At 41.4% G+C, this 21962-nt stretch overlaps 1 protein-coding gene across 1 annotated transcript in view; it reads left to right on the top strand.

Annotated features, from left to right (window-relative positions):
• CCDC150 (coiled-coil domain containing 150) overlaps positions 1 to 21962 on the top strand; it is a 50749-nt gene that overhangs the window by 8582 nt on the left and 20205 nt on the right. Inside the window, exons 5-14 of the mRNA XM_075000609.1 lie at positions 1665 to 1794; positions 4977 to 5020; positions 6740 to 6832; positions 9428 to 9535; positions 11073 to 11188; positions 11433 to 11604; positions 12675 to 12758; positions 14822 to 14929; positions 18786 to 18914; positions 19960 to 20129. Of these exons, the coding sequence (XP_074856710.1) occupies positions 1665 to 1794; positions 4977 to 5020; positions 6740 to 6832; positions 9428 to 9535; positions 11073 to 11188; positions 11433 to 11604; positions 12675 to 12758; positions 14822 to 14929; positions 18786 to 18914; positions 19960 to 20129 (1154 nt within the window). The remainder of the gene's footprint in view (positions 1 to 1664; positions 1795 to 4976; positions 5021 to 6739; positions 6833 to 9427; positions 9536 to 11072; positions 11189 to 11432; positions 11605 to 12674; positions 12759 to 14821; positions 14930 to 18785; positions 18915 to 19959; positions 20130 to 21962) is intronic.

Genomic DNA, 21962 nt, shown 5'->3' with positions numbered 1-21962 from the left:
CTACCTATACATTTCTGAATCCACAGTTCATCAAACAGGAGTACAAACAAAAAAAAAAAAATTGTGAGATTTGTTCATGTTTAAATCAATCAAATGACTGACTACTGATTTATATTTTGTGAAACATGGGAAAATAGGTTTTGCAGTGTTAAGAATCTGCTCAATTGCTGTTCCTTCTGCTGCTTTGGAGTTGTTCAGCATACTGCTATTAGCTATTTCATACTTACTTTTCCTGACTCCTTATGAGCTATTTTAAGATGCTTGTAGATTTAAATAGGAAACCAACAGTGAACTTTTATCCATCTATCCATCCCAGGGGTCAGCAATCAAAATAGAAAGAGCCATTTTTTTCCAATTAGGTAAAAAACTCAATTCAAGAGCTGCAATGCATGTGAATACACGACATACTTACTAAACATCAAACCATACTTTTTGTAACCCCCTTTTAAGAACTGTGCACAGAATGATTTGTAATGCCATGCATGTTTAAAGAAGGATGTTCACCTTTTTTCCTACATATTCTATTTCCTTACATTTATATATGTGTTTGGACCATTGTCTTCCTGACTTACTCCTGAACCTTCTCTGGATAACTGCTCCTAGCATCCTCCAGTGTTTTGAGATCACAGTTTGCTATTTAAATAGGAGTTGTTCATTTTGGGGTTTTAAACATTTAAGCTGTGTCTACGCTTGTCTGCAGCTTCGAAGGGGGCATGGTAATCAAGGCCACCTGAGATTACTAATGAAGTGCTGCCGTAAATATGCAGCACTTCGTTAGGCTAATTTTCACCCGCGGCAACTTCGAAGCTTCAAACTTCGAAGTGCTTTGGTATGCGTGTAGTCATGGGCACTTCAAAGTGCCCATGCTACTTTGAAGTGCTTGTGGCTACATGCATGCCAGCACTTCCAAGTTTGAAGCTTTGAAGTTGCTGCAGGCAAAAATTAGCCTAATGAAGTGCTGCATATTCGTGGCAGCACTTCATTAGTAATCTCCTGTGGCCCCGATTACCATGCCCCTTTTGAAATTGGGGGCAAGTGTAGACAAGCCCTTGCTGTTTTAAAAAAGATCCCTCATTATTTTTGATACTTTGCAATTATAGCAGTGGGAGCCATAAAGAAGTCCTTAAAGAGCCACAGGTTGCAGCCTTCTGATCTATCTGTATGTAGATGGATAAATATATGGCTCAATGCCCTCCCTCAGTGCCAGGCACCCCTAGTCTCCTACTCTAACCCAATTCCCCTCTGAGCTAGGTACTCCCCTGCTCTAACTCAGTGCCCTCCCCCATGGCCAGGCACCTCAAGCCCCCCACTCACCACTGCCACCTTTTGCTTTTCCTACCAAGCACTGGGGCATGTGCATGAGTAGTGGATGTCACTCTGGGGCACAGCTCTGAACCAGAGCCACATATAATTGCTCAAAGAGCTGCATGTAGCTCAAGACCTGTGTGTTTGGCACCTCTGATCTAGATCAGCCCTGACAGAATTTTTTTTTTTTTAATCTAACCTGCTCTTAAAAATCTTTGTGATAGTTCTTCAAAATGTTACTCCTGAAACCACTGGATTAGCTCTTTCCCTCTCCAATAGGCTAAGCTTTTGGATTCTAAAACTTGCTAAGATTATGTTTTAATAAAATTCTAAAAGCTGATTGTGTGATATCCCTATAGGTACAGTTGCTGCAACAGAACTGCCAGGGTCTGCACAAGGATGTCCAGCTTGCCCAAGAGAAGCTAAAGCAGGAAGAACAGAGAGCTGCACAGCTGGGGCAGGAGTGTATACAGCTGAAAGCTGACCTGGGTATGATAGCAGGTGCTCTTCTAGGATGGAGTCTTGCCTTTTTTTTTTTTCCCCTCCAGTTTTCAAACAAATGAAGTTAGCAGTGATTGGATAACTCACAAAATGGATATCAGTGTAAGCAGGGTAGCAGCTAAGCTTAAAATATGAAAAGAACAAAAGTTAAGAATTGCTTAGAAAAGTTAGATATCTCCAGATTAGGAGGACCTGATAAAATATCTCCAAGATTACTGAAGGATGTGACTGAAGTGATTGCTGAGCCATGAGCGATTGATTATCTTTGAGATCTTGTAGAGGATGGAAGAGATCTCATGGGACTACAAAAGGGAAAAATCTGGTGTATGTATAAAATGGAGGATAAGGACAATCCAGGGAATTGTAGACCCCTCAGTTTAACTTGGATATTGAGAGATGATAGACAACAATCAAGCAATTTGTAAGCATCTAGAATAGGGTGACAACTCAACACTGATTTCTGAAGAACAAATCATAGCAAACCAACAACATCCTCCTTTCACAGGGTAACAAGCTGGTGAACGTGGAGAAGCAGAAGATGTGATATATCTCAACTTCAGTGAGGCTTTTCATAATGTGACACTTGACCGTCTCAATCAAACCTGTGATATATAGGCTAGACCAGGGTGAGCACTTTATGCTGGGCCCTACTTTTTGTCCCTGCAATTAGCAGCCCCTCTTCCCTCCTCTGCCTCCTCATCTCAGGCAAATTTTGATTATGTTTATAGAAAAAGCCTTTCAGCACCTGTAAGATAAGTATGTGGAATGTAAAGACTTGATTAAGTGTGAATACACACATAAAAACAGTAACATTTCAACATTTTTAATGAGGTGAATGAGTGAGACCCAGCCACCAATTGTGCTGTGCCACCTTTACAAAATTTCATTCACTTCTGAGGGGGCCTGCCCCCCACTTTGTACACCCCTGAGGCTAGACAGATCTACTTTAAGGCAGGTGCATAATTGGTTGGAGAAAAAAAAACCCAGAAAATAGTCAGTGGTTCACAATCAAACTGGAAGGGCATATCAAGTGGGGTCTTGCAGGGATCAGTCTCAGATCCAGTTCTATTCAGTATTCTCGTAAAATATTTGAATAACAGCATATATGGACAATGCTAAGATAGGAGGTTGCAAGCGCTTTGGAAACAGGATTAGAATTCAAAGGGATCTGGACAAACTGGAGAAAGTTTCTTAAATTAATGGGGTGAAATTCATTAAGTACAAATGCAAAATACTTCACTTAGGAAGGACTAGTCAATTGCACAAACAAAAAATCAAAAATGAGTACCTCACGGGGAGCACTTCAGAAGAGATCTGGGTGTTATAGTGGATCATAAACATAAAAAAGTGAACATCTTTCTGGGATGTATTAAGACATGAGAAGTAATTCTTCTACTCTTCTCAGCTTCAGCTGGAGTGCTGTGTCCATACATGAGGGAAGATGTGGACAGTTTGGAGAAAATACAGAGTAGGAGAGCAACAAAGACAAGAGGTTTAGAAAACATGGTCTATGAGAAACAGTTTTTCTAAAAAACTGTTTACTCTGGAAAAGAACAGACAAAGGGGATATGATAAATCTTGAGTACGTAAAAGGTTGCGACAAAGAAGAGCATTATAAGTTGTTCTCAACTACTGAGGAAATCATATGACTTACTGGGCTTAAATTGCAACAAAGAAGATTCAGGTTAGGCATTAACAAAGTTGAGCACTAGAACAAATTATCAAGGGATGTTGTGGAATCTGTGTCATTGGAGGTTTTTATGAAAAAGTGGGTCTTACCCACAAAAGCTCATTACCTAATGAATAAATCCATTAGTCTTTAAGGTGCTACAGGACAGCTTGTTATTCTAGATAGCAGTAATGAACCTGCAGCTTGCTTAAGGTCACAATACTCACACAGAGCATGAAAGCGGGAGACTTTCCTGTTATAGGACTGATTGTGGTTGAGGGAGGAATTAGTACAGGAAGACCACTCCCCCTACCCAAACAACATGAAATCTGTTACCCTAAGTGCCAAATTTAGGCAGATACTCTGAGTTTTTAGTGTGCGTTAAAGTATTAAAACCTGGTACTTGTCACCATGTACTTTGATCCCTTCCCCACAGATTGAATTAAAGAAAGTGATACACCACCATTTCATATTTTTCTTTTGCTTTTCCAAGGGAAGTTTGCTTACTTTGGGAGCAGAAAGTAAAGTGAAGTTATCCTTCTGGTTTTCCTCTGTTTGAAATATCTTTTGAGTGACCTTTCCAGATTGTATTTTGATATGGCAACCGAGAATCTCTGGCTTCATTTTCTTATTGTTTTCATTCATGTATCTGTCATCCTCGTCACCCTTGTCACGCTCATTCAGAGCCAGCACAGAACTGGAAGAGGCGTTGTATCACAGGGTGTACTTTTGTTGGTCTGAATCTACTTTTTTGCACCCTGTATATGTATTTAAACTAGGGACCTTTGGACACCAAGTCATATGAGATTACACATAATTCAGATTTATCACTACCACACAATTCAGGTTGGCAGTTTCTACACTTCACTTGTTCTGGAAGTGGCATGCTAATGAGGTATGGATGTACTTTTCTTGTGCCTCATTAGCATATGGTCACATGATTCAGAGTCCGGAAGAAGCTCTTCTGGATTCTAAAATAGCTGTGTAGAAGCGTGTCCCCTCGGGGTCTCCCGGAAGGAAATCCTCCCTGTCTGGCAAACTCCATAACCTGGCATAATTTTAGTTAGCTGGATTACTACTTATAGGTATGGCCAAGTTTTCAGTGTTCCCTTACAGTTTGTTTACAGCCACCTGTCCTGGCTCTCAGCATTCTGGTGTTTATCCCTAACAGTCTTCTATTGCTTACAGGGCTCTTAGAAGTGTTGGTAATGCTACTAGATGATATGACCTCCCTTGGTCTGGCAAATGTCAGGTCCCAGGGGTGCTAGATTCGAGACGTTCAACCTGTAACAGTCTTAACAAGAGGGTAGGATATGCTATAAAATGATTCTGCTGATAGATTAGATCCATCAGTGTGTTGTCGGAGCAGCATGCTTACAGAAGTTTTGCACATTTGCTCCATATTCAGTTACCTAAGCAAGCCACTTTAATTACAAAATGTGACATTTTTATTTATAACCATATTGTTGCATGGCTTTGTTTTGTTTTCTTTCTGCCTTAGATTCCAGGAACAACATAATTTCCCAGCTCCGTGAAGAAGCAAGAGTAAGTTGTAACCAGCTTGGATGGGAAAACTGTTTATTTTTTTCCCTACTTTTTCCTAATACCTCAGTCCAGAACTGCAGACCTTCTATTATTCCTCTCACATACAGGGAGACTGGATAGCCCTTTTCTATGTGAACAAAGACCACCCAGATGCTCTAAGCTTAAATGATATTAAGGCCACAGAGGTGCTACAGAGATACTTAATATGGTTAAATAATCAAGGTGCTGGCTAACTAAAATAGCAAGAAGTACCTTTTTTAATTTTAATTAGTTAAAAAAACCTCAATAATTCAAGAGCCACAAAGCATTTGAATACGGGACGGGCCTTAATAAGTAACATGAAACTGTACTTTTTGTAACCCCTATTTCAAAACAGCATGTAATGATCGCTAATAAGATACATGTTTACTGCATGACATTCACAAACAGTTTACATATTCTATTTCCTCACATTGTGTGTTTGTGCCACTATCTTCCTGACTTCTACTCCTGAACCCACCTTTTAATTATGCCAATTTTAATGTTTAATTTCAGTTTTCTTTCTTAAAATACATGTCTTAAATAGCAGGCATGCCACAAGCTTCCCTTTTCTTTCGAGTTAATAATCACAACTTTATTAGCAGCACAATCAACACAGACACAGCATCATATCCCTTAATACACTGCACATATTAAAGGGGGAGTTATCCAACTTTGAGATAACATATCATTTGACATTTAGATATGAGTTGGACTCATTGTTGGGCTTTTAGACATTCCCCATTTATTGAAAATAATCCACAGGTTTTTGTTTTTTGGTTCTTTACTTTGCAATTATAGTGTCAGGAGTCATAAAGAAGTCCTTAAAGACCTGCATGTGGCTCCAGAGCTGCAGGTTGCAGGCCACTGAACGAATACATGATAAATTCACACTTTCTAGTTCGTGGAGATTATTTTTTTCTGCGTTCTCTGTATAAAATAAGCCTTTAAAAACTACTAAACAGTTAGATTACAAGGATTAATGTAATAAATTATGTGCCTAATTAAGGTTTGCCTTGGGATTTTTGTTAGTATCTGCTGTAGCCGCCTACTTGCGGAGAGGCTTACTACTGTAGGAAAGAGCTCCGAAAATGAAGTGTCCAGAGTTGAATGCAGAATTCCAAGCATGGCTGCAACAGGGTCATAGAAAGCGATTATTTCTAATCCATTATTTAGTGCATTGTGTTGATGTACTTGGCATTGTACAAATACAAACAGTCCCTGCCCAAGGCGATCTTACTATCTGTGCAAGGTGTATGTGTATGAAGCCAAAAGCTGTGCTTAAAAGCAAAAAGGTTTTAATGAGGTCACGATTTAAAATACACACACAGAGCTGTCACCATGGTACTAGATGAGTAGATGTTGTATTTGAGGCAGGAGGAGAGTTTAGGGTCAGGGATGATGGCAAGGTCACCAACAGGTAAGGGGAACAGGTGTTTTAAATTGGTATGAGGGGTTGTACTTCAATTAGCCTGTATGTGTATTTTCTTTATTTGGCTAGTTGAGTCTCAGTAGTTTTGCGAGGAAGTTTATATTAGTGCAGCCCGAGTTGGCATCTACAGGTGCTGAAATACCAGGCACAGGCTAATCACCTCCATTAAACAAGAGGTGGGAGACAAATGTGCAAGGCCCTAAGATATTAAAATAGACATTGTATGTTTCACCATTTTCTCAAGGACATTGTTCCATTTTTCTCTTTAGAGTGCACAGCTATCTTTCAACAAAGAACATGAGGAAAACGTGCAGCTACAATCTCAAATAAAAGCTCTGCGAGAGACAGCAGAAGAAGTACAGGTCATGAACATAGCATCTCTTCTATCCTCTAGCTAAAACTATGGGAGACAGGACTTACGGTGACTAACTGAGCATGATTCTCAAATCTTGGCATGCCTCCCTGATCTGGAGTAAAGCCGCACAATGAAAGCTGCAGAGTCTGACTGCTGAGCTGGTGACAATGAAGAGGTTTCAGATACAGATGTTCACTACGAAAACAAATTACATCTACACATGAAATCTGAATTTGTAATGCTGGGTTTTATAAATTTGAGTTTGAGTATCCTCACTTCCCCACAAATTCAAGTGAGTGCTGCCACACTAAATGGTCAGAGGTTGACTGTTGCAGCAGTGCATCGTGGCAACCTATTGCACACTTCCCTCAGCTCCATAGCAGTCAGTTTTTTGCTAGCGCAGTATGGGGGGAAAAAATGCCTCAAGTGGTTGTGGGTATCTGATGTCATCTTCCCACATTGCAGCCCCCTGAAATCTTTGCCATGGGGGGATGGGGAAGACTCCCTCACCCCCATCGACAGCCAGCCCTCAATTTTTGGCGTCAGGGAGGAAGATGGGAATGGTCAGAAAGAAAATGAATTCATATTCCTGATACCGTTCAATTTTGTGGGTTTCCTGTTACCTGCACATCTGGAGAACATCAGAGATGCAACTGGCCAGAACAGAAAACTGGGGGCATTGTGCGATTCCTCTGGAGGCCAATGAAACTGGTTTAAACAGAAGTTATTTCTACACTACCATTGATTCAAATGCTTACGTTCAAACTTCCCATTAATCCCATTTGGGTTGTCTGAGTAAGAATATTGCCGTAGCACCCCCTAAACTCAAAATAATGGCATTTGATGTATGAACAATCTCAATTTAAAATCGAGATAAGTGCTTCGATTCAAATGTATGCTGCAGTTTAGATACAGCCTCAGTTTCTTGATGTGATCATTTGAAATCCCAAAATAGTTAGGTCAGTTTATAGTGTCTGATTTACCCACAATTCTTCCATTCTAGTGGCCGCTTTTATGGCTATACTTAGGCTTAAGGTGGTACAGTTTCTACTTACTGCAAAATTACCCTAAAGCTGTTGGCCCTAAGATAATTCATCTTCTGAATAAGGGCTGAATATAATTGTGGATTCTCAGTTGAAAAAAATTTTAATCAAGACAGGATAGCTTTCTAAAACAAAGCTTATTGGCTTAATTCAAGATTTACTGGCAGTGGTACGGTGGTCTGTGTTAGGCAGAGACAAGGTTATTATAACTGTCCTTGCTGGCTTTTGAATTTAAGGAAGACACTCATTTGCTGCTTTGTTAAAAACAAGACATGCTGCAAAATGTTTGCAATTTTCAGCTGTCAGATGTTCTCCCTTTGTTTCCATACTGGAGAGTTGCTGCTAAACAAAAAAATAGTTGTACAGGATGGATCTTAGCAGTGCTGGAATCTTGCCATAGTGTAAATTCTAAAGAGATGTCCCTTCCAAAAAAAATTTCTGTAACAAGTTTTTCAGAACTGAGAATACCACCAAGATTTCTAGTCCTATATGTTTGATGCAAGGCCACCTTTCCCTTCCAGCAGAAGGGCAAAGAGCAACCTGCATACAAAATAAACCCTCGATTTTTACGGACCTTGATGTAGCAGACTTCAGGAACAAGGGACATCTGCCAGACCTCATTGTTCCTAAAGCCTGCTTAACTGGGGCCTGGAAAATCCTAAATACAACCCCTGCCTCCACTGGAAAAAAAAAAAAAAAAAGAGGGGAAAAGAAAGGAAGAACTTACCCCAGCCACTGGAGCTGCCACTGCCTGGACAGTTGCCACCACACTCCTTCCACCTGGGGTGGGGTGCATATGTGGGCAGACAGTACTCAGGTGTACCCCCACCACTGGTGGGAGGAGCATGTGGCTACTGCATTGGTGGCAGTGGCTCCTGTAGCTGCATGACATAGGGGTGGCTGTGGGCCCCCTGCCACTGCTGTGGCTCCAGCTATGACAGGTGGCTCCTCTGGCCCTGGCAGACTAGCTCCTTCTGCTGTGGCGCCTCTGGGGCGGTGGCTCACGTGGTTTTGATGAGTTGCCCTTTTTGTGGGGGAGGGGTTGGAGGAAGCCTGGCTGGGAGGACACTAGGGTGAATACAGTAAACCCCTGCCTGTAATGGACTTGTGGCATTAATGGATGGACTAAAGAAGGGGAGGGGTGCCCATTAATGCCAAAGGTCCTTATAGGCGGGGGTTCACTGTATTCACCCGAGTGTCCCCCAGGCCAGGCTTCCTCTGGCCCTACAGAGTGAAATCTGGTCCTTGGTATCTGAAATAGCATGGGGCAAGAGCAAAGTGATTCAGGGTAGAGCTTCAGTGCCATTGGCTTTGCTGGTTTATGGCAGTCAGACTCGCCATCAGCCTTTTTACAGCAGCACATTTTGTGCCCCTGCCCCCGGAAACTGGTATTCTCAACATTTCACTCAATGAGCTGAGTCTCAGCAAAGGTCAGGCTGGCTTTCAAAACTGCAAGATGACACTAGAGGAAGGGTAAAAGGACTTGATAGGTTTGTAAGCATTTTTATTTCTACTGTCGGAAGTGTGAAATAAAACTTGTGTGTTTTCCCCCTTTGCAGGCTCTTAATGACCAGCTGAACCAACACTGCTCTGAACTGAGTGTTACACTTCGAGGTATTTCCATGGAAAATGCTAAACTCATTTCAGATCATCAGGCCAAGCTTAAGGTATATGGTTCACAATCAGGCTAGTAAAATATCTAATGGAAAGCATTTGTGGCTCAAAGACTAGGAAAAAAAGATGAAGGAAGGATTTAAAAAAGTCATGAGCCTAAATGAATCCATAAAATATTTCATGGATAACGATTCCAAATTCTTGTCATCTTGACATAGTCGTTTTGAACACTTGGTATCAAACCCCAATAAAAATGTAAAACCATGTTATCTTATTCACTATCCTGCTTCTGCACAAGTGACAGGTAATGTTGGAGGAAAAGAAGAAGTTTGTGAGGGCAGAATGAGTGCATAGTTTGGCAACTAGGAGTTTATTTAATTGTGTAGATCCAGCTTTACTAAGTCACACTTACATGTATCTTTCTGGAATTTATTCTCTGGAGAGGAGAAGAATGTTTCCCTCATACTCTCCTTACTCTGCACAGTTCCTGAAATTTTTAGTCCCTACTGATTCAGGAATCTGGCTGTTTCTGTCAGAAAGGCACACCATATTCTTCTTTTAGAATGGAGAAGTCAGATAGCCACTTAGGTGAAGGACTTCACTTTCTTGGTTTAATATGTGTAGAAGTATTCATTAAAAAGAGACTGATTATTTTTAATTGACTAAAGAAATTCCAGTTTGTGGTTGGGTTCCCTTTAAATAGCAAGTAGAGATCAAGTTGTTTTGTTTTTAAATGAGTTTATATTCTACTGCATTGCTTAGAAGGGTGCTTTGGGCAGGCCCCAAAGCATTTACTTAAATCAGTGACCCAGGACAAAAGAGCAATTGCTAATGACACACAAATTAGGGAAGTGGTAACTAATACAGACAAAACAGGGCATAAGCAAAAGAACAGCTATTTGTAGGATCGTAGTTACAAGATGTGGGGATTGTATCCTGGAAAGCAGTGAATTAGATTTGGGTGTCATGATGGATATCAGCTGAACATGAGCTCCTGGTATAATTGTGTAGCCATGTGTTCATGTATTCCTTGGATATAGTCTAACAAGAGTAGACAGATTATACAGGTTGAACTTTCTTGGTCCAGCACCCTCAGGATCTGAGTGGCCCTAAATCAGGGATTTTGCTGTCCTCCCACTCAGGGTTCCCCTCCCAGCTGTGGGCCGCCAGCCTGGACTGCTTGCCAACCCCACAGACTGCCAGGTTCCAGGTCCTGGGCTGCTGCTCCTCAGGCTGGACTGCTGGCAACCAGATTCCCAGCTAGCTCTGGTTCCCTGGACCTTGGCTGTTGCTGGACCAGAGTTCCAGATTTCAGAATTTCAACCTGGACTACCTCTGTACTTGGTGCTGTTGAAACCTTTACAGGAATACCATGCCTAGTTCTGGTGTCCACATTTCACAGAATTTTGAAAAACTACAGTGAATTATGGTGTAAAATACGGTACTAAGCATACAGAAATCTCAACCAACAGAACTGTGGTTTAAACAGCAGCTTTGTACCCTGTACCAGTCTTTTTCCGTCCTGCAGCCTTTTGCATAATCCTTTGAGATTTCACACTGACATTTCCTTTCCTTCTTTCGGTGGCACAGGAAAGGATGACTCAAAAACTGCAGGAACAAGACTTACTGCTCGATGCTGCCCATGCCAACATTATAGGAGAGCTGCAAAGTATGCAGAATGAAAAAGCCAAACTTCAGAAAGAGCTGTGAGGAATATTCTACATCTTTATCCTTCAGTCGTTTCTCCCTCGCGTACTAGCAATCTTTGGTATGTCCTGCTCCCTGTGTCTCTCCAAGCCTCCTATAAGCTCTGTTTCTTGCAGGCTGACAATACTGCAACGCAGGTACTAACGGGCATGTCTGGTACACAGTGTAAAATCCATTTTCAGTGCACACCACTTAAAATTGCGGTATAGGATCTTCTGCTCAACTGTTTCCTGCCTCACACAGGGAAGACTTGCACACAGAGCATGCTAGCTGCAGACAAAAAGCATGCCTACCCAAGGAGGCCACACAGAAAGAGCTCCTGGAGACTACTGTTGCCAGACTCAGAGGTGAACTGGAGACAGCACTGAGAGAGAGAGGACCTCTACTGATGGAGAAAGAGAATCTTCAGCAAGAGGTACAGTGTATGTGTTACTGTCTCTTAATTTTGTTTTAAGAGTGTATCATATTAGACAGCCTTTTGAGTTTCTTTGCTAAAATTTCCATCCACCCCAGAGTTGGTCACGTGGGCTGTGTACACTACAGCAATTGTTGACAGAAGTTACTCTCGGAAGATGTCTTCTGTCAACAGATTGCAAAAAAAGTGAATCACTGTCAACAGCAGCTGGATTGCCTGGCCACTCTGACAGAGCAGCCAACCAGAAGCACAGCAGACACGGCTGCCTGGTGACCTGGAAGTCCTGTCTGTCAACAGAGCATCCACACTTGCTTTCTGTCAGATTCTGTCAAGAGAGGCATTGTGCCTCCTGGAGGAGTGGCAGAACACTGACAACAAAAGAGCCATGTTCTGTTGATTTACTGTCAACAATGCATTTGTAATGTGGACACTCAGAGTTTTGTCAACAAAACTCTAGTGTAGCCGCAGCATGGTGAAGTAGTATAGTCTCAGTGAACATAAGGGTTCTGTGAGAAAATTCCATTACAATAACATTTTATTATTTTAGAAATATGTAAACATTTATGAATTTTATTAAAAACAATTTGCATTTGGGCTTGCCACAGTAAGTGTCCTTGTGTAATGCCAGCTTAGCCAGAGCGTGGGGATGATCTCACTACTCAGTGCTGTGGGTGCAGTCAGTGGTCTGATCGCCTGTTCTATACCACCATAAATCCCTGTACTCACAATTAAATTTAAAAATAAAAATCACATTTAAAATGTGCAGTTAAACTAAATATTGATCTCATGATCTTGTTTAGCATTTATTTATTATCCTTACTTATGGTCTATTTTTCCAGCTTCATCTATAGTCTTACTAGGGGTTCCGCAAAATTCTTCAGAGTTTAAAAGGATTCTCTGACCAAATTAAATTGGGAAACACTGATCTAGACACAGACAGGAGAACAAGTGTAGTACTACAACTTGAAGGTGAAATGGCTAACCTCAGGGAGAGACAAGAGGCTGAAGCCCAAGTCCATTTTGTCTTATTTTTCCTAGGAGAGGGTGACCTCTGCTCTTGTTTTCCACAGTATGCTCAGCAGCAAGTCAAACAGGTTCCAGCAGATCTGACTGACAGTAAGAATAAGCTGGTCTACGACAAAGGAAAGCTTCAGGTACCTGATTTTTGTCTTTAATTTGTTCAGCACAGGGAAAAATCCTTCTACCCAGCTGATCCAGGATTATTTAACCCAACCTGCATTATTACATTTGGAAGCCAGTTCTTGTATTTCTTTCAGCAGATGTTAAGTCAACAGCAGCCAGATATTTTTAAGTAGTTTTAAATTTAAGACTGCCGGTCAGATCCTTTATTGCCTTTACGTAAAAGATTGGGTTGAGATGCCTCACATATTATATCTATAGGAATCTGGGTAAGTCAGTCAATGGCTGTAAGAAAATCATTGAGCAACTAGGAAGGAAAGGCAGCATATTAAAGCAACATGCATGTCTCTTTCAAAGAGAACCTGGGAGTCTGGAGTGTGGATAAGCAAGTTATTCCAAGGAATAACATAGGGAACAGAATGCATACTTAGGGAAAGAAAAGCAAGATAAGTGGACAATAGAAGGGGATGGTGAAAGGAAAGTATTTTCATTTCTGAATTGCAGATGGGTGTCTTAGAATTTGAAAGAGGGGTGCATGGATTTTGCTGTGCTTGTGAGAAAGCGTGGAAGGGGCCAGTGGAGAGAACGGTGCCTATTTACATGATGAGATAGCTGTATGTTTGCGTAGTGTCACTATGGCTACGTCTACACGTGCCCCAAACTTCGAAATGGCCATGCAAATGGCCATTTCGAAGTTTACTAATGAAGCGCTGAAATGCATATTCAGCGCTTCATTAGCATGCGGGCGGCAGCGGCGCTTCGAAATTGACGCGCCTTGCTGCTGCGCGGCGCGTCCAGACAGGGCTCCTTTTCGAAAGGGCCCCGCCTACTTCGAAGTCCCCTTATAAGGCCATTTGCATGGCCATTTCGAAGTTTGGGGCACGTGTAGACACGGCCCATATCTGGTAATTACTATAATTATTATTAGTGAATGGATAGGAGGTACAATAATGATGTGCAAGGTAAAAAATGAAAGATTTTAGACATCTCCAAAGAGCTTTGGTAGGCATCACACATGCTTTAGCCATTCAGTAGCTTCAGGGGCAGCTTTGTGGAGGCTTTACAATCATGATAGACCACCACAAGTTGAGCAGCTATTCAAGAGGTGCACCGTTTTTGCAACTGCACTGCAGTTACCCAAAGGGCTTTTCCTGGGTCCCTAGGTGGTCATTTGCTGCAAACCTCACTGTTTCCATATAGAAAATGGTTGCATTTGCACCAGAGACAGCATGGCAGCTGAAGACCAGGAGTGTCTTGTTAGGTACCGAGCAATGAAAAAGGAATTTCTTAGGAGAGAACAGCTCACTCCCATGCTATTTGCCAGTGTGGTGGCCGCCACTGTGGAGATGGTTGACAAAGTCCACATTGATCTTTTAGAGATGACTTGGTGGCAAGGCATCTCCAGTTTATCTTTGAAAAGGTGCATTTACAGTATCTGGGTTGGAATATGTGCAATAAAAGGCCTGATGTTAGGAGGCCTCCTGTTAGGAGACTGGTAGCCACTTATGTTTTGTGCACTCAGTTTCTGTTAATCTCATTGTCAGATTCAATTCTACTACCTTTGTGTGGGAAGTTTAACCACACAGGAGCATAGTATTCTCTAGCTAAGTAGCAGAGAGCTACCACCAAGCTGTGCAGTGTGCGCACATTAGCTCCCCAAGATTGAGCATGCACGCATATTGAGATCATTTTTTAATCTTCTACCTTGGAAAGGTAACTCTGTTAGCTACAATTAGTCCTAAAAATACCAATAGTCGCAAGTGAGTGGCCAGCACGCTATCCTGAGTGTTGTATTAAAATTATTCATCCAGTTTTAATTTTGCCTTTATGTGAAGATAAAGCAAAATGACTCTTGCTGCTTCGCATATTCTGAGGCTTTGCTCAGTGTTAGTTTCCTTTAGCTTTTACAGACATTCTCTGTACTTTTCTGGCCGTCTCAAGCTCATTCCTTTTATTGACTTACTAAATAGACTCACAAATAACATTGCTTGTTTATTTGCGAAGCTACAGGCTAACACTGCTACCCCTCTGTGTAAATAGACTCAGTGAGATCTGTACTGGCTGATTTTTCCTTTAGACCAAAATACAGCAGCTGGAGGAAGAACTGCAGTCTCTTGCTGATATACGTTCAGAGAACACCCATCTTTGCAAGCTGAATACAACCTTGGAAGCCAAATACACTCAGGTACAGTCTAATGCAGAATTGCTCATTTCTCAGCATTGCGGTCCAGAATATCAATAGCAACTTTCATTATTATGGAGGTACAGGTGAATGTAGAATTTGGCTCTGTCAAGATTAACATGCAAAGGATGGACACTCACTGAAGTGGGTCGCAAAACATCAAGGCTGTTTTTTTGCAGATTTAATGTGTGATATGGGCTGGAAATTGCCAAATCAGGGGGACTGTAGGCCTTTTCATGTCTGTCTATTCATAGCTTACAGAAAAGACTACAGATAGTCCAATACCATGTGACAGCTTTTCTGAGGGATGGGGGCAGAGCAGTGAGTGTACAGGCTCATCTGATAGAGATCACCTATTCAGTCTTTTTATGAACAGTGCAAAGAGGAATTATGTTGCTCTAGGCAGGAGCATCAAGCTTGCAGATTTTATTTGGTGCAGTGGTGCACGTTCTCTGCTGGTCTTGCTTAGGTGCCTGAGAAGAAACAGAAGTCTCTCAGATCCATTTTAGTATTGCAAATTAATTCTTGGTCAGAAAAGGAAATAGTTTGATTGTTACAAAAATTACAGTTAATAATAATTGCTTTAAAGTACTTTTTTTGGTCTGGAGAGCCCCTAGTGTGGTGAAGGACTTTTTTAATTTGTTGGGTATGCAAATATACAAGTTCTGTCTGGTAACCAAGGGACAGCATGGTACAGTGCTAGTTTGCACAACAGATTAGAGTGGCAGGATGCATCAGAGATTGAGATTGGATTCTGTAGTGCATTAGGCCTTCGTTCAATCCCCTGCCCTACCAATTTACATCTCATGGGCAAATAAGTCACTCAGTCTTCATGCCTGAGTTCCCCCATCTGTAGTGGGGATAACACTACCCTACCTCACAGGCATATCAGAGGGTTAAATTAGGGAGTTGAACAGGAAAGTTGGTTGAACGAGTAAGTATTTTCCCATCCTGAATTGGGATGTCTGCCTCAAACATCTGCAAACCAAATATCCAACAGAAAATTACCGTGGGGTGCTCAAAATGTTTATTAAAAAAGGTTGTTTTGAACTGGAAGAAAATAGAATTTTCCTTTTTCCAAACACAGGTTTGAAAAATTCATCTAGCTTAATGCTTTCCTGCAAAAATTTCAGTTGACAAATATTCAAGCAGTTCCGAACTATATCTAACCAATACTTCAGAAATTGAGAGAGAGTCTGACACTAGTATTAGGAGCCACAGAGTCACAACAAAACCCGCTATGCAAAACTTTGATGGCAATTTATAAAGGGACTATCTCCATTCTGAAAAAGGAAGACCCAGAGGTCTCTTAGCAAGTGATAAACAGAATCATGACCCTTAGAATGTTCTGCATCATGTGATGCAAGATTAAATTCCAGATGGTGAGCTGTTACATTCTGCTTGATAAGGTCACAGTATACAGAATGATAAGGGAAGTTCTCATGCTGTAGTGGTGAGCAGCGACATCTCAGTGCTCATCGGCTCTGAGGGGAAGCCACACCAATTTAGCATCCTTGGATAAGTTGCTGTGGAACTCTTGGTTTCTCAAGTTATTAGGAAAGATTTTTTTTTAATAAAAACCTTAAGCAGAGTAGTAGATTAGAGTAGTTTTATTGTGTGCTCTTGTAGTTTCTCTATTTCTTCCTCTTTCCAACATCCTACAAATTGTACTTTTATACTGAGTTGGTTTGTTGCAACAATGCCACCAAAAATAAGAAAATCCCCAGAGAGGGCTTGTCGGCAGAAGCCCAATTTTTGTTCCATTAGATCAGATATGGGTTGTTTGGGAGAGGGAGCTGCAGGATTTGGCTCACATGCCCCTTCACACAGCATTCATTTCATGCCGGGTATACGTTCAAAGAAATCTGCTTCCGAACGTGGCAGTTGTCCTAGAGTCTCTCTGAGGACTTTGTTAAATGCTATTAAGACCATGGGAGAAAGACTGGAGACTAAAATAGGTCTCCTTGTACCAAGGCTATTGAAAACTGAATGGCCTGCAGAACTTAGAGAAGAAGATTTCATGAGGGTGAGTGAGACTTTGGAAACAAACCTGTGGCCCACTGGATTATTTCATAAGGCTCATGTCTTGTTTAAATATGTTATACTAACAGAAAATTCATTAGCATTTTGTCATTGTGTTTACGTCATTTTAGTTTACAGAAGTGTTTAAATAGATGATACTGTGTATAAAAACAATTTATCCAAATACATATGAAAACAATCCGAACTTGATCAAAACCAGTAACTTTAAATCTTAGTACAGTATGTAGAATCTGTTTGGCCTGGACAAGGTTGTATTTAGGTTTATGTGGCTCTCCTGGATAATAAAGTTTGGCACATCTGAACGAGGCTGAGCAAGGCTGTTTCTGGAGTCCAAATAAGTAAATTAGCAAAAATGAGGAAATACTGGAAAATACCAAAGACGGGGTCAGAGCTTCTTGTACAGAAAGATGCAGGGTTAGTTAATCAAGGCAACTTACATGATAAAATTTTTCAGACTGGAAGTGTTTCTAATTATGTAATTATGGTCCTGTCTGAACTGTCGATGTAGGAAGACTGGACTATCTTCTGACTGATGTTGAACAATTGCTTTACAAGAGGTTATACATCATGTCTGCAGAAAAGAATCAGAATTTGTTTTATAATGGGAATGGGATAAAGCAAGTTCTCTGCATTATCTCAGTAATCCAACTCAGAAGCTGTTAACTTGATTACAAGTTGAAGTTTCAAGGAACACAGAAAAACCAAAACTTTCAAATTACCATGGGTGACACAAAGTAGGTCATCTTTGACTTTGAAGAAGTCAAACCTATTTTCATGGCTTTTCTTCCTTGAGAACCAGATATTGTAGAATACTGCATACCTGATACTCAGGATCTAATTGAAAATTTTATATTTCTGGAATATAATGGGCTTATTCTGGTTTCCATTTTTGGACGATACATTAGACTGGACTAAAATTTCCCTTCTGCCATCTCTTTTTAAAATTACCTGTTTTGTACAAGAAGTCTACCCAGAAATGTGTTCCTATGCCTAGAGCTATAATTATGGCTGGCATATGGCAGTATTCAGTCTCATGAAATGTGAACATTTTTTATTAAAGTGGCTTTTGGAAACAATTTATTTTTTCATCCTTCTGTGTTATAAACTCTGGATTGTAAGGATGGTGTTTTCTGGTGATTAGCAAGTAGTGGCTCTCTTCTTGCTTAGCCTGAATTTATTTCATCTGAATTTAATTTTGTCAGATACGCTATAAAACATTGCAAATCTAACTATTATATGTAACAAGTAAAAATTAATTACGTGCACTAAATTGAGGAAATGTTTGAAGAACGAGTGATCTGCCATGTGAAGCCACAACTTCTATTGGTATAACACCCAAGAGTCTATACATAATGAATATTTAAAAAGCTATTAAACTGGAAGAGTGCTCTCTAAAATCAAGTATATTCTACTAATAGATTCAGGAGAACACACATAGGCTTGTTTCACTGCTCCTCATGTTTTTTTTCTAAATCGTGGATTATGGGGAAAATACTGGATCTTTGTTTCATAAAATCAAGGAGGAATTTAATGTCCCTCAGAGGAAGCTACTGTAGCACCTACTGGGGCTAGTGTTTCCAGTTCCATCTCTTTATCTTACTCATCAAGACCAGATGAAGGGGTGACCGTTTCTTATGCTGCTTTTGGAAAAAAAAAATCCTTTGTTCTAAATACCAACTTGTAGCTCTTGCTTTCGGAAAATCTGGGCAATTTTGCTGGTAAGGTCCCTCCACCACCTTAAATTGTGAAGTATTAGACCCAATTCCAGTGATTTGGGACACTAGAATTCAACACCTTCCTCTTTGTCTTTGCAAAGGCACAGATCATCCTTGAACTCAGAGAAGAAGAATTCTCTATGGCAACCCAGTCCCGTGATAAGGCATTGCAAGAAAGTCAGAAAATTAAGGAGCAGATGGAAGCCATGGAGGAGAGGGACAAGCGAAAGGCAAGGAAGCACTGATCAGTCCTCCCTGGAAGCCTTAAGAAAGTGACTTTAGAGAGAAAATTGGCTACGAGTTGTCACCCTTTCCTTCTTCTGGGAATCCAGGTCATTGTCATCTGTCACCAGGCCAGAGAGATGGAGCCAGGTGACACTGGCACTGGCCCCTGCAGAATTCTGAGTAGCACTTGGGATGTGATAGCATCTCCCCACTCCTCCCAAAAGGGTGTGCTTTTCCTTCCTGACCTTATTTCTTGTTTTCCTGTCTGTTTAATTATGATTGGCTTAGCTGGCCAAGACTACATTTTGTAATACAGTGGTAAGCCTGTCACCAGAAAGAGGCAGCTAAATGAAATATCCTCCCAAATAATCTGATGCTAGTACACGTTTGCTAGGCTTTGGAGTAAATAAAGCCCACATGCCATGCCTGGGTTTGTCCAGCAGTGAGGTTGCAGGTGAAAGTCAACACCAGAATCAGAAACTTAGTTTTGTCTTTGCTGTTCGGTGTCTCCTTTTTGTGTGTTTTTGTCATGTTCTATCTTGTAGGTAATGGGATTGGACTTCAACAAAAAGAATAGCACTTGTTTGTACCCATCTTTCCTAACTTTTGTCCCAAAAAACAATCGCCATCTTTAAAACCATTTAACAAACTATCAATTTTTTTTCCTTCCAAAAACTAAGAAAAAGGGAACAAGGATGTTGTTAAAATAAGCCTTATTTAATACTTTACATTTTAACTGCTTCAACTGTCTCTCTTTCTTATCTCTTATAAAAGGCTAAAGGTTTTTTAATTATGTGTTTGTTATGATACTAACCAGGCTGATTTCTATCTACGAACCTTGTACCTTGCTTAAAAAATGCTTAAAGTTAGACAATGTCAGGATTATGGCCCACTTATTCCACCTAAATTAAAAGTTTAAAAACCAAGACTAACATTTCCTGCGACTGCAGGATGCAGCCTACTGATGACTTGTATGAAGAGTACAACCAAAGCTGTTTGTATGGGAAGTTAACTGATTCCCCACCCTTTGCCTCCACTCTCATATTTTAGTTGGAAAACTTGCAGCGCCAACTAGAGGAGGAAAAGGAGGATAGCCACAAGGTGACAGCTGTGCTGGAGAATGTGCTGGTTTCTCACGGCAAGCTACAGGCAGCTCTGGAGAAAGTGCAAACTGAGCTGGGGTGCAAGGATTCTGAGATCATGGGGCTCAGAAAAGACAGGTAACTGTGCTTGAAATTGTTCTCTGTGACTATCTGCAAAGTAGTGAAAAAATACATAAGAAATGGTTTGATCACTGGCTCTTTCCCCAAGACTCAAGAACATTATCTGCCTTTTGGGAAGTAAGGACACTACACAGGGCCAGATGTTTTTATAATTCCTGCAGTTTTGGGAGAATGGAGGCATAGCACTGGTAAAACACCAACTGATTTGCTCTTCATGGACACACAATCAGCTCTGTATCAGTTGAAACAGAGTACATTGTCTTTTTCTGTTAATCGTTCTTGTGCAAATTCACTGCACCTTCTGCACAAAAAGATCTCCTGAAATCAATCACATCCAGGGATTTATATTTGGGGATTGTGGGACACTGAGTCACTATCCAAAAAAACCTTCTACAGACTGTTTTATTATGTTTAACACATGGGATTTTTCCCTCACTGAGATATCACCTTGGGGTACCTCTGCAAATTTCTTGGTGCACATACTATACATAAAGTAAGACAAATAAATATCAAAGTATTTGTTGTTTGTCCTCTGTTATTATAAAGCCAATAGCTGATTATTAATCCCAATAGTTGCTTAAGTAGGCAGCCATCAGAGTGGAGATTGTGGTGTAAATGCAAACAGCACCATCAGCCACCAGTGGAGCTTGGAACAGTGCTCAGACCTCACTAAGTCCACACCCTGGTTCTGGGCAGGCTGGCAAAGAAGCAACTCAATGTGGAATCACTAGGCCCAGGCCCTCGAGCAGGGTGGGGCAACAAACAAACAGTTCAGCATAATGTCCTTGCAGGGCACAGGGCTAGATGACCCAGGCATGTGCCTGCAACCAGCAAGGTCAGGAGACTGTCACCTATAGATTAGGAGTAGCAAGGGGACACAGGCCCACCCATTCCACAGCACCCCAGCCCAGGGGTCTGTTAGCAGCAGCAGTCTGCTCCTGGGGTCAGCAGGGAGCCACCCTGCAACACACTGATCCTTCTATCCCTGGGCTCCTTCCAAACCTCCCCCTCAGATCATACCTTACAGGTCAACTGGTCAAGGCCCTCTGGCTTTGGGCAGAATGGGGCCTCTGATCTAGCTGGTAGCTCCTCCTCAGTGCAGTCTAGCTGTGGACCCAGTCTTCAGTTTCTTGGACAGCTGGGTCAGCCTCCCAAGCCTGGGAGCTCAAGACCAGCCTCTAGCTCCTCCAGCTGGGCTTCTGGCTGGAGCTTTTATACAGGTAAGTCCTGCCCCTGCGCCCACCTTCTGGTCAGGTGAGGGGGTGGGGCTAGGTTCTGACCAATGGGGTTTGGGGCGGGGGCGCGGTTCTTCCCCTTCTTGCTCAGTAAGTGGAGAAGCTGGTCCCATGGTATAACAGTCAGCATTTAGGACTCTGATTCCTGCAATCTGAGTTCAAGGCCCCTGTGGGACCTTGTAATACTGTATCAGCCTGTGTCCAAAGGCTGGTGATCATAGGGGCTACTTTTCTTCCCCTTCTTGTGTAAGACTGCTCAGTGAGTGGTCACTACAAGCACATCAACTGTATTTTTCTCTCTGCTCTTGAGGGTTACCATTCCTTGTTATCTAACACAATTAGCACATGGAAAGACTGCCCTATTTCCTGTGTGGACAAAATTTATTCTTTAGCTTTTGTGATTTTTATTCTAGTTTGACTCATTTAATCTCCCAGCCCAAAACCTCACCGGTCAAAGACATCTTGAGAATTTGCAACACACTTGCCTTTATTTGTGGACTGTGTTCATTGTCAAAGAAAGTTTCAGAATGAGGAGGTGGCAGAACATGTAATTACAATTATGATATGAGCCAATGAAGCCTGCCAGCCACATGAA

The sequence above is a fragment of the Carettochelys insculpta genome, chromosome 8 (assembly GCF_033958435.1).
Source record: "Carettochelys insculpta isolate YL-2023 chromosome 8, ASM3395843v1, whole genome shotgun sequence".
Lineage (NCBI taxonomy): Eukaryota > Metazoa > Chordata > Testudines > Carettochelyidae > Carettochelys > Carettochelys insculpta.
Note: the sequence above shows the minus strand (reverse complement) of the source record. Positions and strands in the feature narration are given on the sequence as shown.